This window comes from Glandiceps talaboti, chromosome 14 (assembly GCF_964340395.1).
Source record: "Glandiceps talaboti chromosome 14, keGlaTala1.1, whole genome shotgun sequence".
NCBI lineage: Eukaryota > Metazoa > Hemichordata > Enteropneusta > Spengelidae > Glandiceps > Glandiceps talaboti.
This window is the reverse complement of record NC_135562.1, coordinates 13,398,807-13,417,003: the sequence shown is the minus strand read 5'-3', so window position 1 is coordinate 13,417,003 and position 18,197 is coordinate 13,398,807. Positions and strand designations below refer to the sequence as shown.

Sequence of the window (18,197 nt, the reverse complement as noted above, 5' to 3'; positions counted from 1 at the left end):
TAATGTGAATTAATTTAGCGGGTCAGTTTTACACTTAGTCTCTCTATTGTGCTGTTATTTTCTTTATTTTATTGCAATTTTAAACTTCAGTCTGTACATCGCGCTGAGACGCACATGTAGAAATAAACTAATAATAATAATAATAATTAAATAATAGTACATGATAATAATAATAATAGTAATAATCGGGTTTACTATAATATTAACCACCCTACCTGGGGTAGTTTTGTATGCTGGGTTCAAAAAAGGGGGTCATTTTATGAACATCTGTTGCCATGGTAACCAAAATCACCATAATATGTTAATCATTTTTCCAAAAATTGACATAAAACATTGAAAAAAAAGATAATACAGTGAAAAAATGTCCTGGTATTAGACATGTATGAGTTAGTGCTACCTGGTGTAACATAAATTGTATAAAATTGGATAGCTATTTCCATGGAAACATATGGTAGAGTAAAAAATGTTGTGTTGGTTAAACACCTACATATCTGGAAAATAACATGATAAACCTAATTATAACATTGTTTATTAGCATATTGACCACCCTATCTTGAGTAGTTTGTTATGCCGAGTTCAAAAATAGATATCATTTTAGGAACATCTGTTGCCATGGTAACCTAAATCACCATATTATGCATTATTAGGCAAAATTTATGTAAAATTCGAAGAAAAAATTTTTTACAAACAAAATCCTTACTTTTGGCATATATGCACTAATGCTATCCATTGTAAGACAGATTATCTAAAATTGGAGAGTGGCTTCCATGGAAACATAAAATACGCTTACTTTACAAATGCTATGTTTTAGTACAAAAATTACATCTGACATACACCTACTGCTATTAAAATACCAAATATTTTGTTACTCCAAGTCCTAATAAAATATGCAACTAGTCACAAACTGAGTGGTTGTAAAAGCTTAACATGTATGTCAGAAGATCTGTGCCGATTACAAGGTCTAATTACGATCCCAATTTTTTGAAGAGCCGGCCGGGCCAACTACACTACAACATGTCACGCGCAAGGAGGGTGCTACCATACGTCACGTGAATATAAACAAACCGGTGTGCAGGAATGTGAAGAAAATTGCAGGCCTTCGCTAGTTTTCTGTTAAATATTAAATGTATACACTGGCAACTGTTTGCAATAATGACAACATAACACAGCAATAAAGATATACTGTGTGAAATTACGATTTAATACAAATTACTCAGCTTTTAAATACAACCCCATCTTGACATATTCTTGTCCTTTTCAGTAACTGTTGTGCTGACATTTACAAACATGAACATGTACGTTAACGAAGTCATCAGCTCTACATACCTTTTGCTAAGAACAAAATTCAACTTTCCTTTCTTGGCAGTGTAAATCATATACATATATGCATACGTAGTACATAGTCTTCAGTTGAATATATGACATAATCATGGATAAGCAATTAATGTAACGTAGGTCCGGTTTGACAAGACATTGACACCCGATACCAAAACATCCAAAGTTGCGTTCAAGGAAACCGTTAGTTGCTTCATGATTAAACACTGTCCGTTTACACAGAGGTTATTTCCAAGCAAATATATAGCCGTCACAAAATAATTGAATATTAGGTATCCTGTGCAACTCTGTAGGGTTGCACTCGTACTGTATATGCTGCTGTTCGAAGCATACGACATGCAGTCCGACATAAACTCACGAGCAAATTCAAATATGGCCGGTTAGTCTTATCACAGTATCGTGTAGTCTTCAGGAAACGTCCACAATAACAATAAGCAAACATCAGTAAGCGTCTAAAAAAATAAACCACACTTGGTAGATTTTTTTAGTGTATGTTCGTTGAATTTAGCAGTCAGTATCGCCAAAGGAGTCATCACAATACAGATTTTGAGTGAAATTTTGTTGTGGATTTCTCTCATTGATCCACATAATACTGTGGTCTGATTGTTGCATGATGGGAAAATTTGGACCGGCCGATGAGGGCAGCATTCGAATGACAAACTCCAGACGAAATGAAATACCCTGCCAATGTAAAATTACTGAATTCATAGTCATGTGTTTCAGTGGATGTATTCAATCACAAATACGATTATTTTCCATCTGTCAGGCCAACTGTACAAGTATAAAGTTGAAGTCAGTGTCTTGTGATCATGTATCGTGTAACCCAAATATTCAAATTGCAACAATGTTACATGTATATACAAGTTGTATAAAAATTACCTACATTGTCTCCCCATGAAAAAAGTATCCATGGTAACATTTCTACACGGTTCAGTGAGGTGGGTCTATTTCTATTTTTGTACCCCAAATCAACATTGTCTAGCTTTGGGCCGGGTTCGTACGTGCAGTGATTGCTGCAGTTCCAAAATGCCTCTAGCTCGAGGTGCTGGAAGGTTCAGTGGATGAACAGGTACTTGTGGTAGCATATTAATGAGTTCTATTTGATGAGTAGTTCGTTCCTGGTTTTTAAAAAATTATATTTACATCTCTCTGAACGTCTAAAATACACTTTTTTTCAGAAGTAATATTTGAAAAGATTAACATAAAAAAGGAGATGTCCGTTCAAACCAAGTCACCCTACACCATGTACCAAACACTAAAACAGTAAGTTCATCATGTCGCCCTAGTACTAGTAGTACGGACATAGCACGGATCGTTAATGTGAGAATCAGATGTGTGGTTATATGACTCGTATGTGCGTCCTGTTTCGAGGTCAAAATGGTTCATGCTAATCCCGTTGAATGCAGAAGTGAGCAAAATGTAAGCTAAACAATCAAATTTGTCAATAAAAAGTATCCATAGGGAAAGTACTGTCCTCTATTGAATATGGAGTTTCTGTGGTGTAGAAAATATCGTTTTTTCTCATATTTTGCATTGCTAGGAAACGTGTCCTCCCCGCTTGTGCTGTTAGTTACAAGTCGCTTACAGTGGTAATCTTGCAGGGGGTCAGTTCAGTGGCCATGGAAAGTACGAGTGCATGCACAGATTTCTTGGTGCACGACACCATCGCCGAGTTAGCATCTTATCCTTCCTTGAGAAAAGTATAAACGCCAGACTCTCAAAATTGCGGCCAGACTTTTAATAAAACTGAAGGTGTTTTTGCCAATAAATGACAGCTTGATTTTAGAGGGACGAAAATAACTCTTTCGTTTTGGTTTTGGAAAAGAGATGAACACGTATTTTAATTGATGAAAATGAAGTATATCTATGTGTTATTATGGTGAGAATGTTTATATTTTCTTGCTCTATTGTTGTACACTAACTTTTGACAATCGCTTTAGTCATATACATCCGAAGAGCTTACTTTTGTCCAACCCTATGTAGACAATAGACGAACCATTGTACAACTATGCGCATAACTTTGCGCAGTGGATTTGTCAAGCGTCTGGACAAACTCAGGTCAGGCACCAGCCCCCCCCCCCCCCCACACACACACACACACACACACACAAACAAACACACACACACACACACACACACTTTTTTAAAAATATTTCATGTTTTCTGTTTATTATTCATTTTGAGCTTTTGAGCTTTATAAAGGAAAAATGTCCACATCTTATGATCCCTTTAAAATAAATATATTCTATAAGCTCACACGGATATATTTTATTGAAAGCACCATTCCTCTAAAAAAAAAAATTTGTGCAGACATTTTTATTATTATGTACTATTAAAACCCCCTAACGTGTAATAATAATAATAATAATAATAATAATAATAATAATAATAATACCAACATATCTCGCCCTAAATGAGCTGACGCGTCAGGCAGAACAAACGTTATGTTCGTAGTGTGGCTGCGAATATACAGTTCTCCGGTTTATTTCCGTTATGTACCATATACTCGCTTATCATCAGTCCTAACGGGATTTCCTGGTAGACAAGTTTATATACCAATAGCTAATTTCCTTCTCTGTTGAGGGCGTCTTAATGGATTGCTCCATTAACTATATAGGGACGGTTTCCAGTGGGACAGTAACAATCGTTTATACAACACTGTTATGATCCATGTAAATTTCCGTTCAAGTAATAAATAAAAGGGCTGCCGTTTCATATGATTTTAGCGAAAACAAATAATTGTAATTTGTAGAGATTTTGGTTCGATTCTTGACAATGCATTGACTCCGTAAGATGTTCATCATGGCATTAACTTTCTGCATTGGAAAATGCATAACACAAACTTGGTTTTATACATGTACATCGCAGTTGAACATCTGAAAAAAAATATTCAACCTGTCTTACCTGTTCTCACACAGATAATGACACATAAACCATTCGACACAATGTACGACAAACAGGGATCATGGCGGCCATAGAACGAGGTGACGCCAAATGTCATCAGCCTCGATTTGGATTAATTTGGATACCTTTCGAGATCGAGGTCTATTTTCAGATTGGGATTCAGACCATATTCGAATGTATCTCATCTTTGTATTCCAGATTTTACGGGATTCATTGATATATCATGATGTTTTATTTCGTTTAATAATATGGCTGCCAGTTGACTTTATCAGATAACGTAGTATAAATACCAAAATCTACTTTGGTGAAGTAGTCATGAATATTTTACTAAATTTTTGCGAATAGTATTCCCCTGTAACATTGGGTGCTTAAAGCTTAAAGGAAACAAAGTACTTGTGCTTAAAATGTTCATTAAAAAACTCATTAAGCTTGTTTACATACGAGTACACCACATATAAACAATTAAGATTGACATAGCATCAAATATTTGATGTGGAATATGTCAGCCACAAATTAAATGTTTGAGACAAATAACTAATCTTACCTTTTATTGATGCAGAAATGAACACAAAACAGCCTTCTTCACAGATAGATTTAAACGCATCTGATGCAACTCATGCTTCAGCTCGAGTAGATGATCTGGACTCGTTTTCAGATTGAGATTCAGAAAACCAACTACATATGATTGAATAATGGCTCATGATGACATGTTAAAAAATCAAAATGGCTCTAAGTTGGCTAAATTGTATCATATCCCAAAACAAATTGACGTGCATATGTAAGTCATAGTTCATTATCCATTTACTAAGTTTGAAAGTAATGGTCAATGAATGACCAAGATATGGCTCCGGACGCACGCACTGATGCACGCACGCATGCACTTACGCACACATGGAACCCATTCTATAAGCCCCCGTCCCGGACCACATCCGGCGGGGGCTAATAAGTATATGATTAAGCCATACCTTCTGTTGAGCTATGTTGCCTTTGACTAATCTTATTTTCTTTCCTTCTGTTATCTTGATTTCCAGTGGATTACTAGAAGTTGTTATTCCTCCAGCAGCAGCAAATTCTTCTGAAGCGTAACCTGGCCCATACCAAAATGAAACGGTATTTACTTATTTTATACTTAAAGTATACTGTTTCAATGTCAAGTACATTTCAAGTATACTTAAAATAGACTTGGTGTTGTTATGATGCTAAACATTTTTTCATGAAACACAATAAGTGTATACTTATTTTGTACTTATTAAACTTAAGTACATTTCAAGTATATTTATTTCATACTTATTTTTGACATGATAATTTCAAGTCAATACATTGAAAAAAAAATCGACAAAGTCCCATGTAAGTACACTTTAAGCATACTTATTTCTTTCTTATTTTTGACTCCATCTTTGTGTGCTATAGCAAGTCAATGAAGGAAAAAAGTAACTTGAATAGGTATATTTTAAGTATACTTATTTTGTACTTATTTCTGGCTTTCTCTATTTCTGTTATCACAAATCAAAACGAAAAAAATCTAAAGAGTCCAAAAGAAATACACACTCAATCAAGTTAACTACAAAATATAGTCCAAATTGATTCACTTTAATCCATACTTTACTCAATAATTCAAAAGTCTTAATAGTAGTGACATCTAAATTTGAAAGATAATAATGATTGGTTAAAAATAACATACTATGAATGAGACAGCAAAAATTACTTTTTCCCCACCCCAAGAATCCTAGCATAACAGTTTTAGAACCCTGAAGTATTCAAAATCGGTCCACACAGATCAAAATACTCGACGTTGCCGGAGGCATCACAGTGCCATACACAGTTAGGGAGGCCAAAGGGTCTCATTTGATCAAAAGCCAAATTTAGGCTGTAATTGTAAAAACATCTATCACAGATTATATTTGTTTTATCATAGTTTCTAGAAGAATATATATATCTCAGGTTATATCGAGGAAGTATCTTTTTGGGGCAATTTAAAATGCATGAAATACGTCCCATGCTTTGATCGAAGTGCGCGCTGTGTATGGCAACAAAGCGCGCCACCAACAACGGATTTTGAGGTCATCAACGCAACACTCGTCATGGTTTCAAAATAACAACGCTTTCTATTGGATGTTTAACGGGTTATTGCATTGGTTGGATGGCGCTCATCGGCCAATGAGACACCACCTTACATAGATTATAACCTGATCTTTCACCTGACTGAAGTAATCAAGTTTTTGGCTATCCTGTTGACTTGTCATCAGATTAGTACGTTTGGGCTTATTTTAATCTCAATTGATTTTTGAGGGAGATGACAGTTTCGTTTACAATATTACTATACATTTTAAGATTCTATCATATATGTTTTATCATTTCGCCAAATTCCATGGAATTTGGTGAGAAAATGTTCGTGCAACAACCCGATACTGATATGTGGTGGTTGATGAAAAGTGTCGAACAATGTAACAAAATGGCGATGAATTTGTCATTTGTACGTCGAGGTTTTACACATACTTCCACTTGGTAGGTAAACCACACTTTCATTTCTAAAGTGTTCAGACAGTCTTATGAGTTTAGGTTATGACATCGTGTAATGTTCCATAAATTTCGTGATAGTACATCGCTGACATCAAACAGTGTACTCTACCTTAAACAAACACCTTCCATTGTTGTCATCGAATCCAAGCTCACAGCACACACACATTTTTTTTAGTTTTGTTCATAGGCACTCGAATCAGTTTGTATGTTTGTTTGTTTTAAATATAGAGTAGGTATGCTTACTACATTTTTTTTAAAAGCATACAAATTGATTCGAGTGCCTGTGGATTACTTAATATGTATGAAAATTAATTTGTGTTGATTTTGTTTGTTTGTTTTTTTAATATTGATAATCCAAATCTTTGAGTTTATGACACATTTCATGTATGATCTCTAGTTAAAAGTCATAAGACTCAATTTGAATATCTTGTATTGAGAATTTGACTTATGATCGAAGTTGAAAGCTAATTTTGTTTATTTTGTTTGCTAAATTTTGATAATTGAAATAAAATCTGTATTTCTAAGTAAACATTTCATTTTTTTGAGATAAATGATTATTTGTATTGAAATTAATTCATTAATAATTTATTTATTTATTTATTTTCAAAAGAATTTTTCATTTAAATTTCAGTTCTGTAAGTTGATAACGGTGTTTAGGATTAAGTGCCAGTATGCAGCACTGATACTACACAGTGATGGCTGATGCTACATCGTTTTGTAAGTTGCATTTACAGTGTTTACGATGTGTTGGTGGTGATGGTGGTGCTGGGTCATTGCTTTTAATGTAGTTTGTGGTGCCTCCCATTTTTAATACACTGACTCATTAAAAAACTCATGAAGCTTGTTGTGACAGAACCTGGTTCAGTTGGAGGTTCCAGAAGGTGATTGACCAACCCAAATGACGTTATTGATAGAGAAATAATAAGGATTTTTATGTCACTAGCTAAACTTAGAGGTTGAAACAAAACTTTTAATAGTTCTGAGAATTTCAGAAGAAGAAGAAGAAGAAGAAGAAGAAGAAGAAGAAGAAGAAGAAGAAGAAGAAGAAGAAGAAGAAGAAGAAGAAGAAGAAGAAGAAGAAGAAGAAGAAGAAGAAGATGAAGATGATGATGAATGATGATATTGCAACTTTAAGTAAACTAACAAAATACTTTATTTGTTTAATGGAACTGGTTAACTCAGTGGAAATATAGTTATCAGTTTGCAAACTAAATTGTACAATGGATTGCTACTTAGTCAAAAATGAAATAAACCATGCATTTTACAACCAACAGTTACTTTCATATATGTCTCAGGGACCACATTCATGAAAATGCCGGAAGTTTCTGTAATCTCCCATTGAAGACATGAAAGCTTGCACCTGCACAATTTTAAAGATTATTTTCTTTTCTTTCGTGAACTCAGAATGTCAGCGGTTTTTAAGTGGCCATACGGATGAGGATTTGACATTGTTTTGGATTTTTAATTTATAAAACCATCATGGCTGCCTGCTTGAAATATCAATGTAGAACAAAGTATTCCAAATCCATGTTGTAGCTCAATAAATTTCAAAAAATCTTGAATAAATGTGTACAATATTTGTTTGCAATGTATTGGGTTAAAAAACCAGACTTGGTCTATATTGTTTCACATTAAGTTTTCAAAGAGGAAGCCATGATAAAATTGTTTTATAAATGAAAAATACAAAATAAACACCCAACCTCATCCATATACCACTTTAAAGAAAATATAGTTCAGTTTCCTTCACTTTTGTTTGAGCAAATGTTTTGAATGTTTATTTTCGCAGAGCATACAACATTAAATAGTGGTAAAAGGAAAGTTCTTGTATTATCTCATCACCGTGACCTTTGACCTGCATATGCTCTTTTGATAGAATCCTTACATTAATTTATTTTATCTTTCAATGTCTCTCAGAAATACATCTCTCCAGAAGTTAAATTTAGATGTAATTTGTATATTTGTGGAAAAAAAGTATAAAAAGACAACTAGCTTAAGGAAGGATGATACTTAACATTAAAAGTAATGTCAATTTGATCAAAAGTGATTTTTTGCAAAATATATTTATTACGCTCTTAGAAAATGGAAAGAAAATATGGGGTCGCCGCGCTTGTTTTTTTGGAAATGCAGAAAGTACAATATGCACTCCTAATATTTTTGATGAAAATTGTGAAAAATAATTTTCTTTCTTATATGTCAATGATAAATAAATTTGAATGTGTATTTCTCATATTAATAGCTTTTTACCTAGCCATATATCTGTACTATGTAGGAAAAGTGGTATTTCAACATATGAAAAAAAAAAAAAAGATTTCCAGGGTATTTACCATAAGTCTAGTCACATGACTTTATTTAAAAATATTATATTTTCACTGAAATATCTCTCTTCTTGTAATGTCAATTTTATGACAATTTGACAAGATGTAGACTTTATCATGTACTTCTTGAAAATGAAACAAAAATTGTGGGTCGGCGCATTAGTTTTTGCGCTAATTAATGAATTGTGTATCAGTCCTGTCATCCTGGGGACTATTCTGTATTCTCTCAATCTCGCCACTTAGGGCGCCATACAATGTTAAATGCAACGTCTTCCCTTTCTCGCCCCCTGCTCAACACAATGGAGATTTAGTATATTACTCGTGCACTTTTCAGCCATGGCTATTGTAATGATTGTTCTCACCATTTTCATTAGGGTTCTCCAAGATATTAAACTGATAATTTTAAGGCAAATGTTGAAATTAGAATGGGTTGATAAGCTTGTGAAAATCTAAGTAATTTCCAAAGCAGTACATTGAAATTTATAGATATGTGACAACTGTCCATACATCAGTTCTGTTTGGGCATGTGTTAATATAGTAGAGTCATATGTCAGTAATTGGAATGTAAAATGTGTTAGTTTTCCAAGGATGCATAATACAGGGACTTGTTTGCTATAAAATGGTAAATAAAACCATCCAACAATTGTTTATATAGTATAAATGTGTGCACCACACACTTTATTAAAAGTTTAACATTGAACTATTCAAAGTCCCACTAACACTGTTATACAGTAAACTATTCAAAATCTCACTAACACTGTTATACAGTGAACTATTCAAAGTCCCACTAACACTGTTTTACAGTGAACTATTCAAAATCTCACTAACACTGTTATATGGTGAACTATTCAAAACCTCACTAACACTGTTATACAGTGAACTATTCAAAATCTCACTAACTCTGTTATACAGTGAACTATTCAAAATCTCACTAACACTGTTTTGCAGTGTGCTATTCAAAATCTCACTAACACTGTTATATGGTGAACTATTCAAAATCTCACTAACACTGTTATACAGTGAACCATTCAAAATCTCACTACACCGTTTTACAGTGAGCTATTCAAAATCTCACCAACACTGTTATACAGTGAACTATTCAAAATCTCACTAACACTGTTTTACAGTGAACCATTCAAAATCTCACTAACACTGTTATACATTGAACTATTCAAAATCTCACTTACACTGTTATACAGTGAACTATTCAAAATCTCACCAACACTGTTATACAGTGAACTATTCAAAATCTCACTAACACTGTTATATGGTGAACTATTCAAAATCTCACTAACACTGTTATACAGTGAACTATTCAAAATCTCACTAACACTGTTTTACAGTGAACTATTCAAAGTCCCACTAACACTGTTATACAGTGAACTATTCAAAATCTCACTAACACTGTTATATGGTGAACTATTCAAAATCTCACTAACACTGTTATACAGTGAACTATTCAAAATCTCACTAACACTGTTATATGGTGAACTATTCAAAATCTCACTAACACTGTTATACAGTGAACTATTCAAAATCTCACTAACACTGTTATACAGTGAACTATTCAAAATCTCACTAACACTGTTATACAGTGAACTATTCAAAATCTCACCAACACTGTTATACAGTGAACTATTCAAAATCTCACTAACACTGTTATACAGTGAACTATTCAAAATCTCACTAACACTGTTATACAGTGAACTATTCAAAATCTCACTAACACTGTTTTACAGTGAACTATTCAAAATCTCACTAACACTGTTATACAGTGAACTATTCAAAATCTCATTAACACTATATATATAATCAAAATACAAAATAAATACCTCATCCATATGGCCACATTAAGTATGTCAGAGTGTTATATAAGATTATTATTCATTTACAAATATGTTCCTTCAATGTTTAGAGAGTACTCAAAAAAGCATTTACTTTTGTTATGATTGCTTTTCGCTTGGTTACTCTTGGTTTCCCATTCGACAACTTTTCTTCAAATAAACAGGAAATTCCCTCTCTATTTCTCTTAAAAGCTATCTGTAGGTGTTGTAAGCAAAGGCCACTTGCTGCTATCTTGTTCAGCATGCCTTTGCTTACAACACCAGTCATCTTGTTGAAAGTCCTCAAATTGTTTTTCTTCATCTGTAAATGTGTGAGTGACTGTTTGACAAAGTACAAATCAAATGTGTTGTTTATCTGTTGTTGTTTTGATGGGTTCATTTGGTCAACTATTCTGCTCAAAGCTTTCACATCTGTCAAAGCATTATGAGCAGAATATGACCCTCCACATATATCATTATAAAGCACTTCTTGTTTATAAGACTTTCTACTTGGAAAGATGGCTCTACATAGAGGAAGGGTGTCCAGAAATCCATGGATATGGTTGTTCAATTTGTCTTCTACATTACATGCTATAGCTGCCCTAAGAAGAATCCTACTATCAAATGATTTAATGTTATGTCCAACTAACAATGCCTTTTCGCCAATAAATTTGATAAAACTATTTAGGGCTTTATGAATGGATGTGTGATTGACTTCTTTCCCATGTAGTTTCATCTTATGGTGTTCAGCGGTCAAACCTGTCACAACTGAAGCTTCCTTTGTAATTTGTTTCTTTGGCCATACATAGACATTGAATTCAACACCATTTCGAATGGCCGCAATGTGTTATATGTGCTGAAGTATCTGAAAACAAATGTAAAATGCAGCAGATTATTTTATGCTAAGTATAGTAAATTCAAACTATATATGTATATGATATGACATATTCATGACAATTTCCACTCTGTGAAAAGATTTTGAATCATGAATACAAGTTAGGTAGATTGCAAAATTGGCTATACATTGTATATGTAATCATGTCAAGTAGTACACATCCATTACTATTTGCTTATTGAATTTATTCTAATACTTCATCCAGGTGTACAGTAGGTCTCAGACATATTTACCAACTTTGTCAACTACACTCATCAGGAGAGTGCATGATGATTGCAAATATATATTATTCCAAAATCTTTATTCTACTTCAATTCCATTAGTTTAAAATTATTAAATAATTATAATATAAGGTACATTCAGATATTACCTAAGCCTGTGGTTTCAAGGTCAAAATATTCATATGGGACACAATCATCTACAGGCACTGGTTCTGCACATGGGCACTCAACTGGCTTTGGGATTTCTTGAAGATCAGGAACATCTATAGGGACAAAAGAGGAATATGTATTTATTATCCATCAATAAATACTAATATTGAATATTTTCTATACATGAATTTTCTCAGTATCCATGTTTACATATTCATGGGTATATTTTGGCAATTGCACTGAACCCACATTATCAATCATGTTAGCTAGGTGTCATGCAGAAATAAAACAGAATCTATACCTTTGGAAATATATCCAAACACATTTGATATAAATGTGTGCTACATAAGTGACTGGATGTAACAACAACATGTGATTCACATAGTTAATCTATATGGTTTGAGTGGGGCATGTGAGACTGTACATGATGATTGGCTTGATTTGAATTTGTGTGCATTTGGTTGGGGAAAAAAAAGACTTTTCTGTTGGTTTTCTTACTCTGGCTATCCTTACGGAAATCATACATCTTGGCAAATAGGCATGTCTATAGTCAAACCTAGGAGTTGACCTAAATTTTACTACTGGCAATTGGCCATCTATAGTTCACTAAAGACCGATTTGGCCAACCTGTATATCTCAAAAGGTCAGTCTGTGAGATAATCTCCAAGAAAGGAACTTTTCTCTGTATTGTGACCATACCTGGATAGTCAGTTATCCAACCATTTACACACAAAGTCAAATCAAATGAAATCTTCATTTAAATTCTCACTTCCCCCTGGTTAAAATGTGTTATCTCAAAACACAGTCTTTAAGGGAAATGCTGCAAAAAAATTTTAAAATTAGCTAACACTCTAAAATTTGAAACTACTTTTTTTTCTCCTAAATTTGCTCTAAGTCATGACTAAAATTCTATGGAATACATAACATCATGAATAAGAGAACATTAGTACCTGCACTAAGATCAGTACTAGTTTTGTAGGTACAACCTTCTCGTATTTCCTGTGCTGTTTCTCTAGAAGTTCTGGCCAATTTCATTGCTACTCTGCGTTTTTTGAACTCTCTTTTCCTACTTTCTTCACGTTTTCTCTTCAAACTTTTGTCACGCTTGAAAGCAAGAGACAAAGTGTATTCTCCCGGTGACAGACCAACAGCTTCATGAACCTAAAGTAAAATGCAAACAATATTTATAGCTTACACATACTTCTATTAGATATTACACAGAATTTTGAAGATATATTTACATAATATTGAAAAATTTCATTATCTGAATTATTAAAGGAATATTAGCTGCAATAGGGGCTACGTTTGCTCTATATTTTCTTTGGGGGCAGTTGTTTTTTGGTGGTCAATGACAGCACTGGTGGGTAGGTAATGTTGACATATTTGCATGAATCCTATACATTGTATGCTATCATACTTACTTTTGCAACATATGTGTTTCCAACATTCTTTTGGGCTACAGCTGAACTAACCCCGGTAGTTGAGGCTTTCAGACCCACTGTAAAAGTGAGTTTTGGGTGCCTTAGAGGCAATAGATTTATTTAGACTTTCGTTACTTTGGGTGCTTTCCAAATTTGCAAGTTTGTAAGCTTGTGGAATAAACCTCTCAAATATTTTCTTCAGAGTTTCCTGAAGGTCTGCATCTGTTAGGGGGTTACCATAGGGCAGTGACTTGTACCTAAAGCACTTCGAGTCTTTCAGATATCCACACCATTCGGCACTACAGCAACTATGATCACCATATGGGTGTCTTGATAATGCTTGAAGGCCTTGCTCAATTTTGTCAGTGCTCCCTTTGTTTTGTTGACACATGTAGTTGAAGCACTTCTGAAGATACTTGATTATCTTCACAGAAAGTTGTTTGTGTTTTTTCTGTGCGGCATACAGTTCATTTGTGACGATCTTCTTGATGTGGTTACTGTCTGATTTCTTTTGAATGTTTGGATCTACATCCCTATGGAGCCTTGAAATAGTTGTGGCATCTTCATCCCCAACTATTGTATGCAATGGTACAGACATTTTAGCACACGCTTTTACCATTTCAACGACCATATCAGATTCCATGGCCTTTGCTGAGCCAGACCAATTTCTGCGACAATCATGAGGTTTTGCTTCTATGTTTCTTTTCTTCGCAACCTCACACTTCTTACATTTTTTGGATCGTACATCATATGCAATGACTTTTCCAGTTTTTGACCCAATCATAGTACAGTGACCTGCAGCAAGAAAAGATAACACATGAATAAATAAGAGAATGTGTATGTATGTATGTATGTATGTATGTAAGTATGCATGCGTGTGTATGCATGTATGTATGTATGCATGTATGTATGCATGCGTGTGTGTGTGTGTGTATGCATGTATGTATGTATGTATGTATGTATGTATGTATGTGTGTGTGTGTGTGTGTGTGTATGTATGTATGTATGTATGTATGTATGTATGTATGTATGTTGAATTGAATTGTTTATTCATCAGATGCAAAAGAGAATAGCATTTTACGTACATTTAAAAAAGGAGATTGATTGGATAATATATCTGGTGAGGGCCACAGAAACAGTTTGAACTGAACTAGTCTAGTCTGTGACCCTCACAAAATAAAATAAACAAGAAAAAAATACAAGTGTATATCTGGGTACCAAAAAGTAAGAAAAACAAAGAAAAGGGATATCTGCAAATATGATACAATAATTGTACAAAATATTTATATATCTCCTAATAATTTAAATAAAATGTATATAAGAGAAAAAACAAAAATACATGTCACCTTTGAAAGTATGAAATTATATGTCAGAGAAATACAATTTAAACTTATTTTAGCTATTTATTAAGTATTACCTGAAAGACTATTGTATGCTCTGCCACTCCCCCTTGTTTGCCATCCACCGTCAACACTGGCTGACACACCATCTTCAGCTCTTCGAATCCGTTCATCGCTGAAGAAAATTGAAAACAATACTTATTATTAGTATTGAGTAGAAAGGTTTACAACAGTGATACACATTCGAATGTCTATTTGCTGTTCTATGACTGCATTATTCTTCACCTTGCCACTGTTATACCATTGTGTCAGAAGTTAAGGTAAGTACAATTTTGGAAATAAATCCATTTACAGTGTCTATCTTTTCAAATTGTACTCCATATTGTAATAACATCAAGTAAAAAATATGTAAACTAAACATATATGTATATGATACCCCTGACTACTTTATCCACTATATCAGTGACTATTTTATGACAAGCAGAAATACACCTTTTAGCTGTAGCTGACTCTTCTTCAATAAGTGCTGATGTTGTTGATGTTACTGCGATCTCTTCGATCACTTTTCCAATTTCTCTCTCTCTCTTCTTCAGGGTTCGGTGGTTGACTGGTGGGATATTTAAAGACGACAACAAACTGTTGAGTTGACGTTCGCCAATCCCTGCATGTATCATACCTAATTTGAATAAAAGATTTTAAATGAAGTACATTTGAATTGATCTTTGTGTTAAAATCTAGTTTTTCTCTCGATCTCCTAGACTTGTCACTTTGAATTTATTTTTGTGATTTTCATTACCAGTAGAGATTTTTTTTTCACATACTAAACTGGTCAAACTTATTCATGCTACGAGGACACAAAGAAATACTTTCGGTAAAGAATCAGTGACAAACATATACTGATGTCAGTCCATGTTTACAAATATATAATTTTAAAGGACGAGTGATAAACAGTGTATACTATTACATGTACGTGTACATGTCAACTTCTAATACTTACGACAGCATGATTGCCTCACAAAGAATTGCGAGAACAACAAGAAGACTAAATTGATACTGGTGTGGACGACGTCTAGGTTTGCATGTTATGGATAGAGGTGAGACAACACTGATCAGAAGTGAATGCCGGAATGCTTGACCCCCCATTCCTTACGTATCGTCCAGCTGTAGCTAGCTGCATTACCTATCGTAAGATTTGAGTCGCGGGTTCGTCCTGAATTTGATCATAATTCGTATAAAACAAATTAAAAACTAAATAATTAAGCCCATGATTTATATGTTAGTGTATTTTAAAGTCATATAAAATAACTTTTATGATAGGAATGGGGAAGATAAATGTCATTTTATGGAATGTAATTTAGGCTAATAAGCCGCTATGAATTATTAAATACGTTCATCACTTACGACTCATACGAGTGTAAACAGTGTACACAGACCGCCATGCCTGGTGATGCCATGTGAGAATACATTGCTATTTTTGAATTCAACTATTACTTTATTATCCATCACGAGGAATTCTAATTTGGCAATTGTGAATTTTCCTGTACTTGCGGATCATAAATAACTGAAAATTCAGGTCGTAATTGTATACCAGATTTTATGTTGTCTATCTCAACATGAAACCTTGTGATCGGCTCATTGATCAATGATAGTTTATTCAATACAATTGGCTCGGTCTACGGAAAAAAAAAAGCTGTATAATTATCGCTAGGATCAACGGGGAGGAGACGAACGTCTAAAGTCACAAATCGATATACTAGTATCAATATGCACAGGACCGGAGAATTTACGACCACTAAATCGTTACAAACATTATGTTTGCTCAAATCATGGATGCCTCACTAGTACGTCAATGATCAAATATGTGACGCCATTCACAAGGAAGGACTACTTCCGTGATAAAATATGATACTGATAAGAATTTGAGTTTTTGCGAACACATAGTAATTTCAAGAGAAAATACTAAAGGTGATAAAGCACAGACGATATACATAATATACAAAAGAAATTAAAATAAAAAGAAAGCTAGAAAAAAATGGACACTGAAAGCTATGCAAGTGCAGACGAGTGACGTAAATACGTACCTAAATATACAATGTAACATATCACTTGAGTAGTTTTCTTGGACAAAAACAAACACAGTGACTGCTAACGGAACCAAATCATGGCTGTATTTGTATACTTTATGACAATGAGATTTGAATTTTATCCATTAAACCAAAGCCCTTGTTCAGTGTGTTTAAACCCTCGATTAGTCAAATGTTCGCAAGGACACCTCTCTCTCGTTTTGAACGAAGGTATCGCGATTGTTACCTATGGAAATAGGGTACGGGGACCGGGTTTCGACACGTCTTCTCACTCAAAAATGCATGGGAAAATACAAACCCCCGGTACAAAACACATGAGAGAAAACAAAAAACAAACGAATATTTTAACGAATATAGCATATAAGAGCCCTTACCTGTTGCTAGCTTGGAATTCACGTCAAATATATTTCTTTTATGACCTTGACCATGGCGTTTACTTGTAGGTACGTTATTTTTATGGCGACACGCAGGGTTGTCGCATACTATCTGAAGCCAACTCCCGAGGCCCTGTATCGTTTCACCAATACACGATGACAGCCGGAGGGGGAGACTGCACTCTGTGCATGCATCAAGGGCTTTTATAAGAACACCCAATTCGACCACCCTCCGACCTTTCATCCAAGTTGTTGATGTTGTTGACGTTGGTTCACTAAACTTTTCATCGGTTGTCCGGCCATCGACAACTACCTCCTCGGTGACAAAGTTTATATCACATTCTCTGGAGGAGGAATGGTCCCGTCCAATACATTTGGTAACTTCTCTAGAGGTTGACCACCGCCTTTTCATGACACTCTTAACTTTTTCTCGTCTTGCCTGCTCTGACTTGGTTTTGAAATTTCCGCGATTTTTAAGTGCAGACGACATTTTGAATCGTTGTACGAAATCACTATGGTAACGTCGCAAAAAATCACGTTGACGTAAAACGGTGTGCACTGCGCGAACAATATGCGCAGTTGTTATTTTTTATAAGTATCATCCTTCCTTAATGCAATTTTATCCAAATATTTTTAGAACTTGACTTTTGACCTCAAAAAATAACTTTAATATTTAACGAAAATTGAGTGTGATAGTGAGAATTTTCCGGTGGCATTCATTGTCATATACAAAATTGTCCATAACTGCAAAATTTCAGCCCTGTACCTATGAAAATAAAAATACTTTTTTTTGGAGAATTCAAATTAAACATGGG

General features: G+C 34.2%; 2 protein-coding genes across 3 annotated transcripts in view; both read right to left on the bottom strand.

Moving 5' to 3' along the window:
• Positions 1–18,197, bottom strand: part of LOC144445286 (uncharacterized) — an 89,052-nt gene that overhangs the window by 22,751 nt on the left and 48,104 nt on the right. Inside the window, exon 17 of the mRNA XM_078134828.1 lies at positions 5,205–5,326. Within this exon, the coding sequence (XP_077990954.1) occupies positions 5,205–5,326 (122 nt within the window). The remainder of the gene's footprint in view (positions 1–5,204; positions 5,327–18,197) is intronic.
• LOC144446003 (uncharacterized) lies at positions 9,791–18,089 on the bottom strand. 2 transcript variants are annotated; one of them, XM_078135670.1, is made up of 8 exons: positions 17,383–18,089; positions 15,922–16,134; positions 15,417–15,600; positions 15,002–15,099; positions 13,585–14,379; positions 13,114–13,324; positions 12,163–12,276; positions 9,791–11,762 (listed from the first exon to the last, which is right to left on the bottom strand). In XM_078135670.1, exons 3-5 carry the CDS (start codon positions 15,596–15,598, stop codon positions 13,631–13,633), a joined length of 1,029 nt encoding a protein of 342 aa, XP_077991796.1. In that variant the 5' UTR covers positions 15,599–15,600; positions 15,922–16,134; positions 17,383–18,089; the 3' UTR covers positions 9,791–11,762; positions 12,163–12,276; positions 13,114–13,324; positions 13,585–13,630. The 2 variants fall into 2 exon arrangements, with proteins under 2 accessions (XP_077991796.1, XP_077991797.1); XM_078135671.1 differs by lacking the exons at positions 15,922–16,134; positions 17,383–18,089 and having other exon boundaries at positions 15,417–15,896.

Coding starts and splice junctions, on each gene's coding strand:
- LOC144446003 (XM_078135670.1), bottom strand. CDS start 15,598: ATGATACATGCAGGGATTGGCGAACGTCAACTCAACAGTTTGTTGTCG. Junction 15,100..15,416: donor GAGTCAGCTACAGCTAAAAG/GTGTATTTCTGC, acceptor AATTTTCTTCAG/CGATGAACGGATTCGAAGAG. Junction 14,380..15,001: donor AGCATACAATAGTCTTTCAG/GTAATACTTAAT, acceptor TTCTTGCTGCAG/GTCACTGTACTATGATTGGG.